The sequence below is a fragment of the Pseudozyma flocculosa genome, assembly GCF_000417875.1.
Source record: "Pseudozyma flocculosa PF-1 unplaced genomic scaffold scaffold00002, whole genome shotgun sequence".
Classification (NCBI taxonomy): Eukaryota; Fungi; Basidiomycota; class Ustilaginomycetes; order Ustilaginales; family Ustilaginaceae; genus Pseudozyma; species Pseudozyma flocculosa.
The window spans coordinates 68,717-88,801 of record NW_006920870.1 but is presented as its reverse complement, the minus strand read 5'-3'; the positions used below and the strand labels follow the sequence as shown (position 1 = coordinate 88,801).

Below are 20,085 nucleotides of genomic sequence, written 5' to 3'. Positions count from 1 at the left end.
GCCTTGCCAGCCCGCTCAGCCCTGTCGGAGCATGGCCGTGCCGGCGCTCAGGCTGTTGCGGTTCGACTGCGTCTCCGGGATGCCCGCCAGCGTCGGGTCCCACGCTCCCTCGGCCCGTGCGCCGGGCGCCGGCGTCGTGGATGCGGGCCCAAAGGGGCTCGCCACCAGCGAGGCCGACGGCGAAAACGGATTCAGGTTGGCCCCCGGCGACAGCAGCGGGCTCTCGATGCCCGTGTTGGCGTACAGGCTGGGCACACGCCCGCCGCTCGGCCGGCGGTAGGAGCGCGGGCGCGTCGACGACGATGCGCTGCGGCCGGCGTCGGACAGGGCGCCGGCGCGCGACAGCTTGCGCTGCGCAAAGTTGAGCGGCGGCAGGTGCCTGGGCGCCAGCAGCGGCGAGCCCTCGGTGGGTTCGTCCTCGTCCTCTTCGTCAATCGAGCGGTCGACCGAGGCGCCAGCGATGCTGCTCGTCTCCTCTTCAAAGACGTCGTCGTCGTCGTCGAGCATGTCCTCGTCCTCGTCTTCCTCGTCGTCCTCAAACACGTCCTCGTAGGCGTCCTCGCCGTTGATGGCAGCCGCCACCCACAGGTCCGAGATGGTAAACACCGAGTCGTCCTGGGCCAAAAGGAAGCGCTGCGCAAAGTTGAGATGAGGCCGGGCTCCGATGTCCTCGAAATCCGGTGCGTACTCGGTCTGCGACGAGAAGCTGGGCCGGGGAAAGCGGTCGTGCGACGTGGCGAACGAGTCCTGGCGCGCGTTCGAGGTGCTCTGGCGGTGCGGAACTGGTAGCTGCGAGGCGGCGGCGCTGCTCCTCGACGGCCGGCGAGCCTCGTAGCCGTAGGCGGAGCCGCCGCCGAGGACGTTGCGCTGGCGCTCCTCGGTGCGCGAAAACAGGCGCGGCCGGTACTGCGACTCGATGCGGTCGAAGCCAGAGTCGTTGTAGTTGGTGCGCGTCACGACCGTGTGGGCCTCGCTCTCGACGGGCGAGGGCGGGCCGCCGGTCTCTTCGTCGACCTGCTGGGTAAAGGTGCGCGGGAGCGCCTTGCCCCCGAGGCCGCGCGGCGTCGAGGGCCCGTCGGTCTGCGTGTTGGTCCTCGAGAGGCTGAGGAGCGACTCGTCGTCGGTCTTGCCGCCAAAGTAGCCGCTGATGCGCTTCGAGGCGCTCCTGCCGATGCTGCCCACGTTGCTGGCCATCTGGCTCGTGGCGCGGCCGACGTCGGCCTTTTCCGGCAGCTGGATCTTGCCCGTCCGCGGGCCGCCGTCGTAGCCGATAAAGAGCGAGAAAAAGGCGCCGAGGGCGGTGAAGAAGGCGGCGGCCATGCAGGGCAGCAGGTAGGGGTACTCGGCAAAAAGGGCGTTGCCGCCAAAGAGGCCAGGATACTTTTTCACCGGGTGCTCGAGCAGGCCGCCGAGGATGGGTCCGACGATGCCGCCCATGCCCCAGTAGAAGCCCATCTGGGCGTAGGCGCGGCCCTCGTTGGTCTCGTCGGTGATGTCGCGGATGGCGCCCTTGGCGACGCCGACGGCGCCGTTGAAAAAGCCCTGGGCCATGCGCACGGCGATGGCCGCCGGCAGCGTCTTGGACGCGCCAAACAGGACGAGCGAGGACGCGTTGCCGACGAGCGAGACCATCAGGACGAAGCGGCGACCGCGCTTCTCGGCCACCGAGGCCCACATCAGCGAGGTGAGGAATTGGGCAAAGAAGAAGGCCGCCGAGACGATGCCGGCCCAGAAGCCGACGTCGCTCTCGCCGCCCACGCCAAAGTCTTCGATCATGAAAAACAGAAAGGGGCCGGCGACTCCCGCCGAGCTGAACTCGCCAAAGACGACGAGGCAGAGGACGACAAAGGGCAGCGTGGGGATGGGCGTCGAGTACGGGTCGGGCTTGCTCGAGGGCAGGAGGCGCGGGATGGAGGGGAGCACGTCGCCCCACACGCTGTCTCCGCCGTCTGGGTCGTCGCCGTCGCCGCTGGCCTGGCCGGCCGGGTGGACGCTGGCCGTGTGCACCCTGCGCATCCTGCGCCAGTTGGGCTGGCCCTCGCTGCCGGCGTCGGACGCCTTTCGAGACGGGAAGACGCCCATCGATGCGCGCTGGAGGAAGTTGGCACGCGGATTGGGGTTGGCGGGCATGCGCCGCTTGAACGACATCCTGCGCTGGCCGGGGGGTCGGAGGCTGTTGTTGGTCGTGGACACGCTCGGGCTGCTGCTGGCAGCGCGGGGGCGAAAGGGACGCAGCGACGGCAACGGCGCAGTCGCGTCGTCTTCGCCGTCCCTGTTGTCGGCGTCCGCGCCGCCGTCGCCGTGCCTACGCCTCTGGCTGCGAGCGCCATCCTCGTCGCCGGACGCGGGTCCACTGTCACCGCCGACCGGCGTGTATGGCGAAGGCGGCAGCTGGATGCGGCCGGGCCCGGCGGCTCTGATCGTCGACGAGCGCGTGGGCGTGTCTTCCGGGTCCTGGTGCGGGTCGCGCAGGGCCTGGGCATTGGTGCCCGTGGCGCCGTATCCGGTGTGCAGAGGCATGTCGTCGGCTGTTGTCGCTGCACTGCCAGCGGGCTGCGAGGCAGTCGTCGCCAGGTTGCGTGACAAAGACGGTCCGGCAAGGGGTGGTGACAGCAGATCGGTGGTCCGCGAAGGACGGCGCTGTTGTGGCTGCTTACCGGCAGCGTTGGAGGAGGGTGTCGCTCGAGTCGGGCTGAGGGGATCCTGCAGGTGCTGCTGCTGGTGTTGTTGCTGCTGGCGCGGTGTGGCGGTATCGACGAGGTTGTCGACAAACTGGATGGCCCTCGGGCTCTGTGGGCGTCGGACGCCGCCGTCGTCGTCGGGCTGTGGTGGTGGTGGTGAACGGAGGGGATCGCCGCTCATGATGGCGTCCGTTCGAGGGGAGGCGAGGGCTTGAAGTAGTAGTCGAGCCGCCGGGTCGGTCCACCTAGGGCGCAGACAGGGAAGCTGCCGTGGACGAATGGGCCGGTGGCAAGCGTGACGCAGGCGGCTGCGTGGCCTGGCTAGGCTGGGTCGACGACGAGGAAGGAGCGGGCGGCAAGATGCAGGCCACCGGCAGGGAGGACGGACGGGCGGGCCAAGAGGAGGTACGTACGGCACAGACCAAGTTGGAGCCCCTATGCGGCCGTCGAATGAAGCCGAGTGGGTCGAGGGTGAGGGTGAGGGTGATGGTTTTGGTGCTGGTGGTGGAAACAATCACGAGGCCGGGCGTAAGCAGGCCAAACGGCCGGTGTTGGTCGGTTGGACGCACGCGCCAGCCAGCAGCGCGGCAAAGGCGCCCTGCCCTGCCCCGCCTGCCCTGCTGCTGGCCTCGCTCCTGGCCTAGGCGCGCGCCCAACCGCTACATACGTCGCCTCGCCTGCACCTGTCATCGACCCCACGTCTGGCGGAGTCCTGTATCGAGAGCAGCCCCCTCGACCTGTCCAGAGCCTCGCAGAATCGACCATGACCACCAGGCTGGCGATATCGAGCTTCGCCGGGACGAGGCCAGCCCCACCGGCCCGACGGAAACAGGCGTATTCGCCGAAAGCGAAAGCGACGGCGACACCGGCGCGCTCTCCCTCCTCTGCGCGCTGCCGAGGCTCAGCTCGCTGCGCCAGGGTCCATAGCCGCAACAGCGAGCAAGCAAGCCAGCAGGCCGACGGTCGGAGAGGCGTGCCTGCCTGCCTGGTTGTTCAAGCAGGTCGTCGATCTGTCCAGGGCCGGTAGAAACCATGGCCGGGCCAAGCCATACCAGGCGAGACGACCACCGACGTACGTGCCATGGCGCCACACCGAGCCGCAGGCAAGGAGGTTTCCCGAGAGGGGCCCATGGAAGCGCGAGCCTGGGGACCGGGCGACGGGACGGCGGTCAGCTGGTTTTGACTCCTCGCCTGCTCGCAGCGTCCAGGCAGCCAGCCAGCCAGCTTCTTGACACCCCTCGAACCCCCGTCGATGCCATCAGGAGGGCGTGCTCGACCACCACGACGGCCACAGAGAGGCGTCTGTCCAGCCGGCGCGGATCTGGCGCCCTGCCCGGCTGGTCGAGGTCGGTGCGTTGGTGCAGCATACAGCGACCAGTGGGCCGAGGGTTTGCCCCAGCGTCGTCGAGCCCGAGCCTTGCTCTTTGGCCGCTTGGCTGGGACTTTGGCGCTGATTCGGACCGAGCCCAAGCTAAGGTGGTGCTCCTCGTCAAAGAGACAGGGGGTCGACGTCGGTGCCGGTGGTCTGGGCTGGGCTGGGCTGGGCTGGGCTGGGTTGACCGTTCCCCGCAGCCCCCTGCCCTGGCGTCGCGGTGTACGTCCGTCGAGCGAGACATCAGGCAGGCGGCTCGACGTCCAGACGCCGAGGCGACTTCCGGATCGTCGTAGCGTGCTTCTTTCCGTCCTTGAACGACGATTGCCGGTTCGTTTTGCCTGCCAGGCCACGCTCCCCAACGGTCGAGTCGTCCTGTCGGCCGCCTTGATGAGAAGGCTTGTCGCCGCCGTCGATATCGCCGCCATCGACGTCGAGCTGTCGCCAAGCCCTTTCTATCAGATTTCCGTCGCCAGCTCGCGGATCCTCTCTCTCCATCAATCGATCCGCCCCTTGGTGACCGAACCGAAAGGCGACCGCGACCGGATCGACGTCGAGGACGGATCGAGGCGGAGCGAGAGCCCATTCCACGCTCGATGGGGGCGGCCCTGTCAGGAGGAGAGGGCGAGGGTGGGCCAGCTGGCCTGGCAGGCCAGGCTACCAGCGGGCGTTTCGAATCGGGTCATCTTCGACCGAGTTTCGAAATTCCAAACGGACACGCCTGCGACGCGGTGCCAGGCAGCCAGCACAGAGGGGCCGGAGTGTGACGTGAGGGCCAGAGTTTTACGCCTTGGCGCTGAATTTTCGGATTTTCGGTCGTCGCCGTCGCCGTCTCTGTCGCCTGCGGGCCAGCCAGCACGCCGCCAGCCAGCCAGGCAGCAGCTAGGGTGGCAAAATTCTGCCCGCGCCTGCCTGCACGTTGGGCTGCACGTTGGGCGAGGTGCAGCCGGGCAGGCTACGGGCGAAATTTTCATTCGCTGGCCCCGCAATTTTGGAAATCTGCGGCCTGCCAGCTGCTGGGACCCTGCCTGCCTGCCTCGTTCCCTCCGCTAGCTGGTGCCGTCCGGCACCTGCTTCACTCCTTGATCCTCTTCCCCGCACTCGAACCCGCCCCTCCCTCTCTCCCCTCCTTCTCCTCATCCTCCTCCTCTGCCCGCAGGCCAGCCAGTCGACCTCCCTCCGTCAAAGCCCCGACTTCTTAAGACCACCGCGTCAAGGCTGCAACCGACAATCGTCTTCCTCTTTCTAGCCTTCACCTCCTCTCCGCTTCGGTCGCTGCAGCTTCATCGCTTTTTCCCCTTCTCCCCCCGGACTTCTTTCCTATCACAACCGCACCGCTGGTCAAGATGAATGGAATCGCCTACACCCGCTCCTCCTCATTTGAGGAGGGCGGGCAGGTCGACGACGCCGCCGCCGCCGTCGACCAGCAGCAGGCCCAGAGCCTGCCCAACGAGATCCTCCGCTCCATCTTTCTCTACTGCGACCCCGCCACCCTCTACACCTCGATCCGCCCCATCAGCCGCGCCTGGAAGCACGCCGTCGAGCACGAGCTCATCGCCTCGCACTTTGCCAACGCAGACTGGCGCGTCGGCCTTCGCGTCGTGCGCAAGCTCCCACCCCCTTCGCCCCTGCTGCCGCAGCCCACCGTGGCCACCGGCGATGCCCAGCTCGACCGTCTCAACATCCTCGATCGCCACGGCGCCACCGAGCCCGTCGCACCTGCTCCGGCAGCTTCGCCCGCTACGGCTGCGTCCCAGCCTCAGTCGATCGTCCACGTCATCCCCCTCCGCTTCAAGGGCTACGACGGCGACACTGTCTCGCTCCTCTTTGACACCGAGGCCGACTGGCACTCGCTTTTTCGCGTGCAGCAGCCCATCGAGGGCGAAGAGGACGAAAACGACGACGACGATGAAGAGGAGGACGACGACGACGACAGTGACGGCGATGACGGCGATGACGACGAGGGCAGCGAACAGCGCCAGTCGGCGTCGGCGTCGCAGCGCCGTCGCATCGAGCAGGCCGAGGCAAAGGCCTGCTCGGCTCGCCTCGAGGCCGACTTCGGGCTGGTATGGCGCTTCCCCGACGACGGCCAGGACAGCGACGGCGCCGACGACTCTCGCAAGAATGGGGATGACGCCGCTTCTTGGGGCGTCCCAGACCCCGAAAACGGCTGGCTGAGCCGCTTCTACTGCTCCAAGTACGACCTGCAGCAGCAGGACCAGCAGGACCAGCAAGGCGCCGCCCGCCGGCTGCGCTCGACCCCCATCGCGGCCAGGACGCGTCGCCACGGCCTCCACCCCACCCTGCAGCGCTCGACGGACGACGGCGCCGACAGCGACGACGCCTCGGTGCCCGCCTCGCGTGACGAGCGCAGCCCCGGCGACCTCGTCTGGAGCGACGAGGGTCACGAGTACCTCAGCTTCAGCCTGTCGCTCGGCATGGAGTTCTTTGTCCGACGCTCGGCGCGCGCCAACCAGCTGCTGCGTCGTCTCGAGGCCGAGGCCGCCGCCGCCGACGCCCGCGACGCCATGCAGGCCTCGGCCAAGGGTGCGCGGAGCGGCAAGAAGCGCTGGGGAGCGTCCGCGCTGGCGGGCAGCACCTCGGCCTCCGGCTGGGTCACGCCCAAGGAGGTGGCCAGCCCGCCTCCCTCGCGCACCACTGCTTCGCTCGACGCTCGTCGCCAGAAGCAGAAGCCTCGTATCCAGCAGCTCGACGGCCTCCTCTCGAGCGACTGCGCCAACGCCTCGGCCAAGTCCAAGGGCAAGCAGTCCGCCTCCAGCTCCGCGCTTGCCGAGATCGAGGAGTGGGACGCTCCGCTGCCTTCTGGCGCCGTGACGCCGGCGGTGGCCATGTCGATGTCGTCTTCTTCTTCTTCTTCTTCGTCGTCGTCGTCGATGCCGCTGGGCGGCGGCGGAGGGCTGTCGTCGGCAGCCATGTCGCGCCTCGCCTCGGTTGCGCCCTCCCGTCGTGGAGGCGGCAGCGTCGCCCTCAGCGGCACGCAGACGGCCAAGAGTGGATCGCGCCGGAGCAACAGCAGCACGCCGCGCGCCACGTTTACCGCGCGCCTGTGCCGCGGCGAGCTGATGCCCTCGCTCCCCGCCCGCTCCGGCTGCAACACCGACGACGACGGCGACGACGATGCCGACAAGGTCATCGCCGACGCTGCTGGATGGCAGGGCGGCGATGCTCTGGGCAAGGGCTCGTTCCGGCTGGCCCAGGCGCCGTCGTCGCGCTGCCACCTGCATGCCGCCCTGCGCACCGGCGTCCCCGCCCCCGCCGTCTGGAGCTGGACTCGATGAGGCGGTCGTTGCGACACCTCGGCGCACCGCCATCCAAAAGGGCTCTCTTCTCATCAACACAGCCCACCCTGCATTTCAACCACCGCACGCTTCTTGATCCCTTCCCTCACATCGCATGCCCCCGTCCCCCACCTATACCCCCTGCTCGTGTGCCGCGCCACCCGGCCCCTTTTTGCATTCTCCCCTCCGCCGTCTCGGATCGACTCTGAAGGCGTCGCTGCTGCCCACTTCCGTGCCCATAGAAGATAGATAGAGCAGACCAGGCCTGCCCAGGGGGCCTGCGTCCTGATAAACGGCCAGAGGCCCACGCAGAGTCTCTTGCCGATCCGAATCAAAGCATACAGAGAGGCGGCGATGCCGACGCCGACCTCCCTCTCTCTCTCTACCACACGCTACCTTCCCGTCTGCTCTGCTACTGCGTGTTGGAAGGCTGTGGGTGGCGTCGATCTCGACGAAGTCAGGCAAGGGGGAACTAGATGTGCCGCGCGACACCCTCAGCGGGCGAGCCCGATATGTATGCCACCGGGCCGGCCGTATCGGCTTGCTTTGACCTGGCAGAGGGCGCGGATTCGCGCACTGACACCGGCCAGCCTGGCCTGGCCAGGCCTGGCCGTGCGCACACACCCGCGTCGTCGCACCGTCGGGACGAGATGGACGACGACGTACAGGTTACGTAGTGTTGTCCTCGCTCGTTGACCAGCCGAGGTCGATGATGATGAGGCCGGTTGCCCGAAGAGCTGGCGGCGGGGCGCGAAGGCGAGGCGAGGCGAGGTGAGATCGTGCGTCGCCGATCTGTTTGCCCGGCTCCCCGATCACACTTGTGCCGCGCCAGCGGTCGTCTTCAAAGGAAAGGCCCCAGGCATGTGGGGCTGCGAGCGGAGCGGGGGCGTTCGCGTGGACTATCGGCCAGGCATCCCAGCCGTGTGGCCGTGGACGACGGCCGATAGAGGCCAGCCAGGCCTGGCCTGCCAGATCTCCCTAGCAAGCTTGAATTGGGTGGGCGGTCAGGCCGCGGCGTCGGCGTCGGCGCGAGGTCGGGGGAGGCGCTGGGCGTGCGCTGGGCGTGTGCGTTGCGTCACTGCCCGGCGCGGGCAGGGGGGACAGGGCAGGCAGAGCCAGGGCCAACACGTACGGCTGGCTGGCTGGCTGGCTGGCTGGCGCACACCGGCGGCAAGCCCGGCACGCAGCGAGGGAGGGCGGTCGCAGACGGCAGCCGAGGGCGAGGCGAGGCGAGGCCAGGCCTGGCAACGCGAGGGTGATGGGCTGTGCGAGACGGATTTGGGGGGTGGCCCAGGCTCAGGCAGGCCAGCCAACAGGCAGGCAGGCAGGCAGGCAGACAGACAAGCCGTGGGCCAAGCGCGAACACACGCACACGCACACACCGCCCGCCTGGGTCGGGGCTGCCCTGGCCTGCCCTGGCCTGGGCCTGCCTGGCCTGCTGTAGGAAAATTCGCGCAGGTGGCCTGGGCCCCCCTCGTCTCTGCCGGGCCGCCGTCGTCACCACCGCCACCACGACTACCATCACCAGCACCTTCTCTCACACACCACCGACACATTGCAATCTTACAATATGGCCGACCAACTCGTGAGTTTTCTCCTCGTCGCCGGCCACGGGGCCGAGTGGCCGCCTCGCACGCTCTGCAGTGACTGGGCCGGGCTGACCACCTTTGCTTTCGTATGCTCTTTGCACCGCAGACTGAAGGTATGTCGCTCACCCATCGTCACGCTTGCAAGCAGCGGAACGCAGGCTCTTGATCTGCCGTTCAGTCACGCCGTATAGCATCGCTGGACTGGACTGGTCGTGTCGGATCAATCTCGAGCTCGAGTGACTGCGCCGACTCGTAGTGGAATGCTCGACTGACCTCGCTCATCGCTTTTCTCGTCGCTTGCACCCTCGACCCGTGATCAGAGCAAATCTCCGGTGAGTCAAGTGGCCCCAGGCACGGCTCTGTTGCATACCGTGCTGCGACCGGCTCGCTGATACCTTCCGTGCATTGCACCGCGCTCCGGAACCGCCGCCATCTGCAGAGTTCAAGGAGGCCTTCTCCCTCTTTGACAAGGGTGAGTCCATGTTCCGCCGGCCACGGCGGCACGCTCGGCTTGGAGGCTGACATAAGCCTCGCCCCGCCCTGCTCTGCCCTGTATTACCCGCCGCCTGCTCCGCTCTGCGACTGATCAGACGGCGATGGCACCATCACCACCAAGGAGCTCGGCACCGTCATGCGCTCGCTGGGCCAGAACCCCACCGAGGCCGAGCTGCAGGACATGGTCAACGAGGTCGACGCCGACGGCAACGGCACCATCGACTTTCCCGAGTTCCTAACGATGATGGCGAGGAAGATGAAGGACACTGACAGCGAAGAGGAGATCAAGGAGGCCTTCAAGGTCTTTGACAAGGACGGCAACGGGTTCATCAGCGCCGCCGAGCTCCGACATGTGTGAGTGTCTTAGGGCACGTGGCGCGGGGATCAGGTATATGGATCGGCGAGCGAGCAGACCAGGAAGCTAACGGCTATGGGGCGCCGTCCTTTTCCCCCGGTCTTCACACCGTGCCAGCATGACCAACCTCGGCGAGAAGCTGTCGGACAACGAGGTCGACGAGATGATCCGCGAGGCCGACGTCGACGGCGACGGCCAGATCAACTACGACGAGTTTGTCAAGGTGCGCCTCGGAGCGCAGCCGCCATCCTCACCTGCACACCTAGCTGGTCGCTGACGTCGACACTCTTTGCCGCCTCTTTGCCGCCTCTCCCCATCTCCCCGCAGATGATGCTGAGCAAGTAACGCCAGAGAGGGCAGCGACACCGTGCCGCACCAAACTCGTGCGCCTCTGGTGGCAAGACGCGGCGGGAGCTGCTGAGCGGCGCTCGTCCTTTTGAACTCAGGCTACTCCAGGTCTTGCAATAACACGAACCGCTTCTGATGGACGACTGCGGCCGATGCGGCAGCCGATGCGCGCGAGTGCATGCCGTCGCTCTGTTCGAGGTGGTGCTGCGCGTGCAGGTTCTGTTGGGTCTGCGGTCAACGCCTCGCCTTGACGTCTGGACGTAGCCGTCTTCGGCGTACCCGTCGATCTGGACGACTTGATGGAGCGACCACAGGCTGCTATGTGCGCGTGGCCTGTCCCTCTTCCGCGTTGCCAGGCCTCGCCGCCGTCGTCGTCGAGGAGGAGGGGGCGACGGCGCACCTTGGAAACGGCGGCAGATGATGACGGCGTTCCGACTGCACGACGACGATGGCGGATCCGATGCCTTGGCTGTGAGGATGGCGGAGGAGGAGAAGGAGGCGGGGCGAAGTGTTGGTTGGGCGTGAGGCTGCGTCGATTTGGCGTCGGTCTTGAGGGGGATGTCGAAATGCATCTCGACGTCAGGCAGCGAGCGGGTGGGCGTGCTGCCCTGCCCTCTGTCATTTTTTCGAGGGTTGGTCCCCGCCCTCGCTGCTCGGCAGGCGGGCAGGGCCAAGAGCCACCCAAACCCGAAGCGGCAGCACAGCGGGCGCTGCTCGTTGGCGCAAGCGGCGCACGCACGAACGCACGCTGGCGCTGTTGCGCACAGGCCCCGCGCCAGACCTGCCGACTGCTTGCTCGGCCCTGTTCCAAAAAAAAGAAAAATCTGGCGGGCAGGCGGGCGGGCGGAGGCTAGGGGTGGTGAGGTGGGCCGCGTGAGAGTGGCCAGGCCCCAGGTGGCCAGCAGGCTAGGCTAGGGCTGGCAGAGAGACAAGCAAGCAGGCAGGCAAGCCAAGGCGCAGGTCACACAGGCTAGGTCTAGGCCACCCGCCCTTCAGGGTCGAGCGAGCGGGCCAGCCTGGCCTGGCTAGGGGCCAAGCACAAAGGTCCGACCCGGCCGGCCTCTTCTTGCGTGGCGCGTTGTCAGGCTGTTGGTTGGCACTCGAGCGTCGAGCGTCGGTCGGAGTGAGTCGCCCGTCTATCTGGCTCGGGTCACCATCGACCCTCCCAGCCTCCTGCTGCCCGTACATCTCTTGCCGCACCAACCCACGCCACTTCACATCCCATCCATCGCGCCCCGTCCTGCCCCGCCCAACCCCGCCCAACCCCGCCTCGTCCACCGCTGCCTGCCTCTGCGCACCGACAAAGCAGTCCACGCACCCCCGCATCTTCACTGCTCTGGGCCTCCGCGCGCAAAAGGATCACGTACGGACATATCGCGCGGCGATCGCAGACCAGCTTCAACGGCGACGGCGACGGCGACGGCGACGAGCACCGACTACTTTCCGATTGCGTAACGACCAACATCTCCTGGTAGACCACCAGGACAAGGCAGCAAGCAGCTCCGACCACTTCCGCCCCTCGGCCTCCGCTCTGCTACACTTGGTTGCACTTGCCCTGCTCGACTACACCGCCTCGGAGGAAAGGACTGCCTCTGACGTCCCAGAGGAGCCTGATCGACCTCGAAGCGCCCAAGCAGCAGCAGCGGAAGGCGTCGATTCACTCTCCTCGGCCGCTCTACAACCTCTCCATCGGTTGGAATCGGTAGGTGCCTTGCCCAGGCCACCCTGCTGCTCCTCCGTGCTGCCAGCGGCTCAGTCGACCCTAGAGCATCCTGCGCGGCCTGGCACGCTCTCGACATCCGCAACGCCTCCTCACACAGCAGGCCATCGCCGAGCGCTCACCAAAGAGAGACCGACTAGCGAGCTCCGCATCCCTCTCTCCGTCCCTGCTCCGGGCGTCGCGGGCCGTAGCTTGACCACCTCCTCGCCCGCCATGTCGCAGGACTCGCACGCTTCCGCCTCGCTGGCGTACGCCTCGGCGCACGACTACAGCGACGTTCCGCCAAGCCGCAGCGCCTCAGTCGCAGGCCACTATCCGGGCGCCCAGCAGTCACAGCAGCCTCCGTATCACCAGCAGTACGCCGGACAGCAACAGCACCAGGCCTATCAGCAGTACGGCCAGCAGCAGCAGCAGCCACAGCCCCCTCAGCGGCCATACACACCCTCGGGCTCTCCCTACCAGGGCTACTACCGCAGTCCGGGCCAGCCGCAGGGTGCCGGTGCCAACCTGTCGCGCACCGGCGGCAGCGTCGGCTCCTCGGGCTCTCAGCAGTACTACCCGTCGGACTCGAGGCAGGCCTACATGCACAGCCCGCAACAGATGCCGGTGCGGTACACGGCCGACCACGCTCCCAATGGGCGGCAACCCACCCGCAACTTTACGCAGCCACCGCCGCATCACCAGCATCAGCAGCACCAGCAACCGCACCAGCACCAGCCGCAACAGGCACAAGGTAAGCACGGACGGACCGCCATGCTATCAAGGCATCGCCGGCGCGCGCCCATTGAGCGGCTTGCTGATGCTGTCCTCGCTCGTTGCTTTCTCTTTCTGCCATTCTATCTTCCCTCGTCCTTGCTCGCCTCTTTGCTTCGCACGGCAGACGGCCTGTATCGGCAGTCAAACATGTCGATGCCCGCTCTTGACCCCGGCAATGGTGCAGACGCCTCGCGTGCCCCGCCATTGGCCGACGACCTCGGCGACAGTTTCGCAAACATGCGGCTGCTGGCGACGCCCAGCTTCGGGCCGCAGAGATCCAAGAGCCCGGCGCCGGGAGGGGCAAGCCGAGGCAATCCCGGAATCGGCTCGGTCCGCGCCAATGCGGCCTATGCCAACCAGGAGATCCACCAGTCGGCGGCCGAGGTGCAGCCCGAAAACTCGCTCGCGGCCATCGCCGCAGAGATCGACCAGACCGCCGCCGATCTCGACCACGGCAACGGCAACCGGTCGAGCGGGCACGGCCAGCATGCTCCCGGCGACGGCAGCCCGGCGGCTCCTCAGGACTGGCAGTCTCAGCAAGGGTACGGCGGTGGGGTGCGCCACCACTCGGCTCCCGGCGACGGCTTCCAGCCGGGCATGATGGGCGGATCGATGGACGGACACGATCAGCGCTCGTCGCAGCAGCACCAGTACCAGCAGCAGCCGGGGCAGGGGGGCTACGATGCTGCATCGGCGGCCTACTACGGCGGCGGACCACCGGGAGCCGCTGGCTACGCTTCGAGCGGCTACCAGCCGCACCAGGGCAACGGGTACGCCTTTGCGCAGCCGTACGGAGGCGCTGTGAGCGGCGTCAACGGCTACGACGCCAACCCGTACTTCCAGGCGGCGCAGGGCTACCTCGGGTACCCCGAAGGTCACCAGCCTGCCTTCCCGCCCGGCGTCGCGGGCGGCTCGGACATGTACGGGGGTGCGATGGGCGGCATGAGCCTGGGCGCCGCCGGAGCGGGGCGGCCGAACATGCTGAGCCGGCAGGGCACGCAGCTCAGCATGGCCAGCATGGGCAGCGCGGCGTCGAACCCGCGTCGAAAGAGCAAGGACGCGGCGCCGCAGCAGACGCTGCCGTTCAACAAGGCGTTTGTCAACGAGTACCGGCAGCGGATGAAGGGCGACCCGGACCCCGAGGCGCAGTTTGCGTTTGCCAAGTACCTCATCGAGGCGGCCAAGAAGGTGCACGACCCGGCCGACGGACCCAAGCAGCAGCGCAAGTACCGCGACGCGCTGCTCGCCGAGAGCCTCAAGCTCATCAAGCGCCTCGCCACGGCCGGCATGGGCGTGGGCAAGCCGCCGTACGCCGAGGCGCAGTTCTTCCTCGCCAACTGCTTCGGCAACGGATCGCTGGGCCTCCAGGTCGACCACGAAAAGGCCTACAACCTCTACGTCCAGGCGTCGAAGCAGAACCACCCCGCCGCCACCTACCGCACCGCCGTGTGCAACGAGGTGGGCGCCGGCACGAGGCGCGACCACCACCGCGCGGTGCTCTTCTACCGCAAGGCCTCGGCGCTCGGCGACACGGCGGGCATGTACAAGCTGGGGATGGTGCTGCTCAACGGGCTGCTGGGCCAGCCGCGCAACATCCGCGAGGCCATCGTGTGGCTCAAGCGCGCTGCGGCCCAGGCCGACGACGACAACCCGCACGCGCTCCACGAGCTCGGGCTGTTGCACGAGAAGCCCAACAGCACCGTCGTGGTCCACGACGAGGCGTACGCGCGCGAGCTCTTCACCCAGGCGGCCCAGCTGGGCTACGCGCCGAGCCAGTTCAAGCTGGGCTGCGCGTACGAGTACGGCTCGCTGACGTGTCCCGTCGACCCGCGGCGGAGCATCGCGTGGTACACAAAGGCGGCGGGCAAGGGGGACGGAGAGTCGGAGCTGGCGCTGAGCGGCTGGTACCTGACGGGTTCCGAGGGCGTGCTCAAACAGTCGGACTCGGAGGCGTACCTGTGGGCGCGCAGGGCGGCCACCAAGGGCATCGCCAAGGCCGAGTACGCCGTGGGCTACTACTCCGAAGTCGGCATCGGCGTCACGGCCGACCTCGACGAGGCCAAGCGGTGGTACATGCGTGCGGCGGGTGAGTCTTTGAGCGGCGGCCAGATGCAGCGCTGGCCCTGGTGTCGATGGCGTCGTCGTTGATGGCTGACCTTGTCCCTCTTTGCTTCTTTTGCATCTTTGCCTCCCTGCCTCCCTGCCTCGCCTCTCCGCCCCGACACGGCACAGCCCAAGGCAACAAGCGGGCGATGCAGCGTCTGACGGAGCTCAAGAAGATGAAGGGCCAGGCGGGCAAAAAGGGCGCTCGGCCCACGCGCAAGGACGCCGAGTCCGAGTGCGTCATCGCCTAGCCCTCGTCGTCGTCGTCGTCGTCGTCGTCGTCGTCGTCGTCGTCGTCGTCGTCGTCGTCGTCGTCGTCGTCGTCGTCGTCGTCGTCGTCGTCGTCGTCGTCTGCGGCCCTCGACGGTGCTTGCGGGGCCGTCACGTCAGTCGAGCACTGTCCTGCCTCCCTGTCATTCTCGTGGTTAGCGCTACGCCTTCCCCCTCTGCCCGTGCATCTACCTCCGAGGTCATCGTGCGACGTAGCCCAGTCCTAGTCCTAGTCCTAGACGTTCTGCCATGCCTCATCTGCTCCCCCAACTGGCTTCGAGCCACGGTCACCGATACCCCCTCTCCTTCCCTACCAATCCGACCCAATCCGACCCAACGGCGCCCTTTCATGCACATCCAGGCTACGCGCGATCCCGGCTTGCCGTCTGTACACACCACGCCATGTCGGCACTCGAATCGGGCGGGGGCAACGCCGATCGGTGGTCGCTTTCAGAGGGATGTGCTGAGGGGGCTTGCGGTCGTTTCAAGAGAGAAAGAGGGGGGAGGAGCCTTGTCGCTCGCTCGCGGCTCGCGGTCCGAGCCGAAGGTGCGTTTCGGAAAAAGGCCGGGCGGGGGGACCAGGGCGGGGCCGACCGAGGGTTGCGCCGCGCCGCACCGCTTTGCCGCGTTTCCGAGTCCTGGCCGACTTTGCGTCTGTCCGTGCGTGCGGGGGGAAGTGGGGAGTGGGGGAGGAGGGACGTGCCAGGACGAGCGGGCGTGCCGAGAGGGACGGCCAAAGGGTCCTTAGCTTCCTCCTCGCCGTGCTAGGTAGCTGCTTCCTTGCCTCACCTTGCCTTGCCTTGCCTGCACTCTTAAAGGACCGACGAAGGCGTGCCTCCCCCTTCTTCTTCCATCAACCTCCCATACCCCACATCTGTACCGTCTGAGACTAGCAGCAGCCTCGCACCATGTCCGAAGCTGTCCCCCAAACCTCCACCAACGGAACCACGACCAACGGAACCACGACCAACGGAACCACGACCGCCTCGACGTCCACCGCAACGTCATCGACTAAACCTTCGCTGACAGCGACGCAAAAGTTTGCTGCGGCCGACGAGCAGTACGCCGCGCGCCTCTCGGGCCTGTCGCAGGGGGAGCGGTCGCTCCTCGGTCTACCGTACCTCTGCACCGACGCGCAACTCACCGTGCAGCGTCTACGTGCCAGACAGCTCGAGTACGACTACAACCATTCCCGTCCCGGTCCCTCGCCACCTACGCCCTCCCGGTGCGGCACCCTCGAGACGGATCCGACCCTCAACGACGTATCCAACGCCCAGCGCACCGCCATACTCTCGGACCTCTTCCACCTCGACCCGCAACAGGCCAAACGCATCTTCATCGAACCCCCGCTCCACGTCGATTTTGGCTTCAACGTCGCATTCAAGGGCGACTTTTACGCAAACGCCGGCCTCGTCATCCTCGACGTCGCCCCCGTCTCAATCGGCCACGGCGTCCTCTTTGGCCCCGCCGTACACATCTACGCCGCCACCCACAGCGTCAGCGTCACGGAGCGCGCCAGCGGCTACGAACGCGCCCTCCCCGTGGCCATCGGCGACGACTGCTGGATCGGCGGCAACGTCTGCATCATGTGAGCCGCCTCACGAACGCGCGAGGCTCTTCACTTCACCGCCCTCCTGCTGACACCTCTTTCCTTTGGTCTCGCACGCCTGTCCGCCCCCCCACCGCAGGGCCGGTGTCACCATCGGCCGAGGCTGCACCATCGGCGCCGGCAGCGTCGTCACCAGAGACATCCCCGACTGGAGCGTGGCCGTCGGCAATCCGGCGCGCGTGGTAAAGACGCTCACCGAAGACGAGCGCGGCCTCAAGCTCGAGGGCAAGTCAGGCGCGGTGCCCTTCTGACGCTCGTCGCGGGCCACGCGCGCGCGCGCAGGCCGAGGATCGAAGAGCCGGGAAAGCCCGCGCGATGCTCGTCATCGAACGGCAGCTGCGAACCTAGGCGAGCCAGCTTGTATCGTCAAAGCCATCATTCGGAAAGTCGGGTCCTGAGCAACGGGTCAAGGGACAAAGGCGCACACGGAAATAGACATCAGAAGTTGTGCTCCCTTTCTAGAGATCGGCATTATGCCTGGCGGAAGCTCACCGGATCCGTTGCCGGCGTTCAAGAGCATCAGCTGGGATTAAAAGGGGCGCACGTCGTCAGAGGCGAGGCGACCCTCGACTGCAGACAGGCTCGCGCACTCACCAAGCCATCGTCGAGGCCGTGTGCAAAGTCTGACAGCGCGAAGCCGTCGGTGTCCAGCGGATCCAGCAGTGGAGCCTGCTGGTTGGAGGATGGACTGCGTCAGCACGGCCGGCTCGAAACACGAGAGCCGCGCGAGCGCCAAGCCTCACCGAGGTCGTCGCATCCACCGCAGCAGCCAAAGGCGGTCCTGGCTCAGCACCGACCGCCTCGGCGTGCACCGTCTGCCGCAGCTGGTGCTTGAGAAAGTGCGAGTAGGCGAGGGCGCACCCGTTGCGGTGCGGCGTCACGCTGCCAGCGCCGCGGAACCTGTCGATGATGGTCTCGACGGCGTGTACGATCGTTGCGCGGTCGACGCGATCGGCAGCGCGCTGCAGCAGCATGAGCGCGATCACGCCGACGTAGGCCCCGCAGACAAAGAGCGAGTTGCCGCTGAACGTGATTGCATCGACGTCGTGGCCATCGATGCGCATCGTCGGGAGCGTCCTGGCAGAGGATGGGCGCGCAAGTACAGATGGCAAGGGGATTCAGCGGACCACTTGCTTCGAAGCGACGATCGATCGCTAGCACTCACTCTGCACAACACGAGAGAGCAGATCACCAGGATCACCGTCGGATGTCAGCAATGGCATTGCAATGACTCCTCGTACCTGCTGTTCGACTCACCTAAGACGTTGGCGAAAGCGACTGTAGGGCGCAAAAGGCGCAGCGTCCGAACGGGGCAAGATGCAAGTCGCAATCAGCATTCGATGCGGGGACAACATGCAAACGTCACCTCGGGTCGCAGCACCCACCTGCGTGCAGGTAGAAGTCTGCGACGTGCGCAGCCGCAAAGAAATCCTCGACGTCGTACATCTGAATCTTGAGGGCCGTCAGGTATATAAAGGCGTAGTGGCGGTAGACTGCTCGTCGACAGGGGGTCCGCAGGTGACGGAAGCTATCCCCGTGTGAGTGCTCCGGCAGGTTCTCCACGGACGGTCGACGGCCTACTCACGCTCGAGCAGCTGAAGACCGGCTGCGATCTCTGCTCTGTCTGCACCGCTGTCCTCGACCGCTTTCGCCTTCTCGACGCATTGCGAATGCCAGGCATCGAGGTCACCCTTGATCGTGGACTGGTAGACGGACATGAGCGGCTCTGCTCCATGCCGGGCGATGTCTTGACCCACGTCGGCGCGCGAAGACGGCAGCGACGCCTGGATCGTATCGAGCAGATCAACAGCCTTGGCTAGCCTGACGCTGAGCTCGCACATCATGAAGACGACAACGTCGTTTGGCAGTCGACCGGCCTCGTCGTACCATCGAGGGCGCATGCGGAGCAGGGTGATCTGGCGGAGGATGGCATGCCGTCCAAGATACGAAGCCATGAGCTGCTCCAGCCCGCAGAGATGCAGCCAGGTGCGTTGCAAATTGCGGGCGGCCCGTCCGTTTCCTCCGATGCCGTGGTGAGAGGAGAGGCCGACGGTGGGATGTGCCGACTCGGCATACAGTTCGTGGTCGAGGCTGGTGGCGATGCGGACGGCGTGCCCGAGGTAGGACCATGCTCGGTCGGTCTTTGCCACGCGGGTCGGAGGGTGGTAGGTCGCCAGCAGGATAAAGGCCTGCACGATCTCGAGAGAGCGGCAGTCTTCAAGCAGGACGTGCGGTATGACCGAGTTGTTGATGTGCTGCTCTAGCCTCAGGGCTAGCGGCTCCATGGTCGACCTGGGCCGACTGGCCCTGGCTGATAGGAGGAAGATGGTGCTCGAGAGCAGAGCATGCTTGCGGATCTCTCCCAGCGTGTGGAGCGCGGGGTCGAGGAGGTGGCAGCTGCGATTAAAGGTCTTCATGAACGTGCCGAGCAGCTCATCAGCCTGCTGTTCATCGACGAGGCCGAGCGAGACCGGGCTGATGGATCGGGTCGAGTCGGGCTTTGCGGCAAACATACGGTGGCGGAAGTAGGTGCTGTAGCCGCTGCGACGGTTGCGCTCCCGCCAGTTGGATGCGCGTCTCAGGGCCGCGTTCATAGACTCGGCAGTGCTAGACGAGTGACGACTCGGCCCGGCCTCCTGACTGGTTTCGTCCTCGTCGTCATCAGCGTCGTCGTCTGAGCGTCTGTCACGCTGGCCATTCCGCAGGGCGGGCGCAGGACCGTGCTGCTGAGCGTGGCGTCCCTGGGAAGCATCTGCCAGGAGCCGGAGCGGATCGCCGAGCGGCGTGTGGGTGCCTCTTGAGGATGGCGGCGTGGGGACGCTCTGGGTCGATGTCGATGCTGGCTTTGGGCTGGAAGAGGCAAGACCCGGTATGGACGGCAGCAGACGATCGCGGCCACCAGGCACGATGGGCGCGTCGGACGGGCCAAGGATTCTGCTGCTGGCGCTATGCTGTGGCTGTGCCGCCACGGACGGGGTGCTGCGGCGGTTGCGTCTGGTGGTGGCGGGGACGATGCACTCGAGCTGGCGGCGTGCGCAGCGGGAGCAGGCGGTGCCGGTGCCGCCTGGTAGCTGGAAGCAGCGCACCTTGCTCTCCCGACACGCAAGGCACGAAATCGAGCTGCGCGTCGAGTGGCGGGTGCGGCGCGGCCCGCTCGAGGCCGCGATGCTTGCGTCGTGGCCGTCGCCGTCACCGTGGTCGTCGAAATGGCGGTCCATGAGTGGTCGAGGCGCGGCTGGCATCCATGCTTCTCGCCGACGTGGTGTCGTCGCTCGGGATCAAGCCGCGCCGCTCTCGACCTCCTGCCTGAGCTGGTCGGTTCGGGATGGTCCGAGGAACGAGCGCGGTCGAAGCGCTTGCTGGGTTGCTTGACGGTCGAGAGCGTGGAAGGCTGGAGTCGGAAAAGCCGTCTGTCGGCAATGGCCAGCCTGGCCGGCACTGGCCAGAGCGCCTGTCGCTTTCCGCCAAGTGGAGGCTAGGCTAGGCTA

The 20,085-nt window shown here is 66.8% G+C and overlaps 6 protein-coding genes across 6 annotated transcripts; 4 read left to right on the top strand and 2 right to left on the bottom strand.

Moving 5' to 3' along the window:
- Nucleotides 1–15: 15 nt before the first annotated feature.
- PFL1_00703 (uncharacterized protein) lies at nt 16–2,862 on the bottom strand (the record flags this gene model as incomplete). Its single annotated transcript, XM_007878205.1, has 2 exons — nt 16–2,537; nt 2,658–2,862. 2 exons carry the CDS (start codon nt 2,860–2,862, stop codon nt 16–18), a joined length of 2,727 nt encoding a protein of 908 aa, XP_007876396.1.
- A 2,537-nt stretch (nt 2,863–5,399) lies between these two features.
- Nucleotides 5,400–7,352, top strand: PFL1_00702 (uncharacterized protein; the record flags this gene model as incomplete). Its single annotated transcript, XM_007878204.1, has 1 exon — nt 5,400–7,352. One exon carries the CDS (start codon nt 5,400–5,402, stop codon nt 7,350–7,352), a length of 1,953 nt encoding a protein of 650 aa, XP_007876395.1.
- A 1,570-nt stretch (nt 7,353–8,922) lies between these two features.
- Nucleotides 8,923–10,136, top strand: PFL1_00701 (calmodulin; the record flags this gene model as incomplete). Its single annotated transcript, XM_007878203.1, has 7 exons — nt 8,923–8,937; nt 9,048–9,054; nt 9,262–9,273; nt 9,381–9,413; nt 9,532–9,790; nt 9,909–10,014; nt 10,119–10,136. The coding sequence occupies 7 exons, from the start codon at nt 8,923–8,925 to the stop codon at nt 10,134–10,136; spliced, it is 450 nt and encodes a 149-aa protein (XP_007876394.1).
- Nucleotides 10,137–12,072: 1,936 nt separating this feature from the next.
- Nucleotides 12,073–14,969, top strand: PFL1_00700 (uncharacterized protein; the record flags this gene model as incomplete). The annotated part of the gene is made up of 3 exons (XM_007878202.1): nt 12,073–12,592; nt 12,740–14,701; nt 14,848–14,969. The coding sequence occupies 3 exons, from the start codon at nt 12,073–12,075 to the stop codon at nt 14,967–14,969; spliced, it is 2,604 nt and encodes an 867-aa protein (XP_007876393.1).
- Nucleotides 14,970–15,896: 927 nt separating this feature from the next.
- PFL1_00699 (uncharacterized protein) lies at nt 15,897–16,848 on the top strand (the record flags this gene model as incomplete). Its single annotated transcript, XM_007878201.1, has 2 exons — nt 15,897–16,576; nt 16,677–16,848. 2 exons carry the CDS (start codon nt 15,897–15,899, stop codon nt 16,846–16,848), a joined length of 852 nt encoding a protein of 283 aa, XP_007876392.1.
- Nucleotides 16,849–16,941: 93 nt separating this feature from the next.
- Nucleotides 16,942–19,815, bottom strand: PFL1_00698 (uncharacterized protein; the record flags this gene model as incomplete). Its single annotated transcript, XM_007878200.1, has 7 exons — nt 16,942–16,991; nt 17,090–17,120; nt 17,192–17,266; nt 17,341–17,674; nt 17,839–17,875; nt 17,983–18,090; nt 18,183–19,815. The coding sequence occupies 7 exons, from the start codon at nt 19,813–19,815 to the stop codon at nt 16,942–16,944; spliced, it is 2,268 nt and encodes a 755-aa protein (XP_007876391.1).
- Between the last annotated feature and the right edge of the window lie 270 nt (nt 19,816–20,085).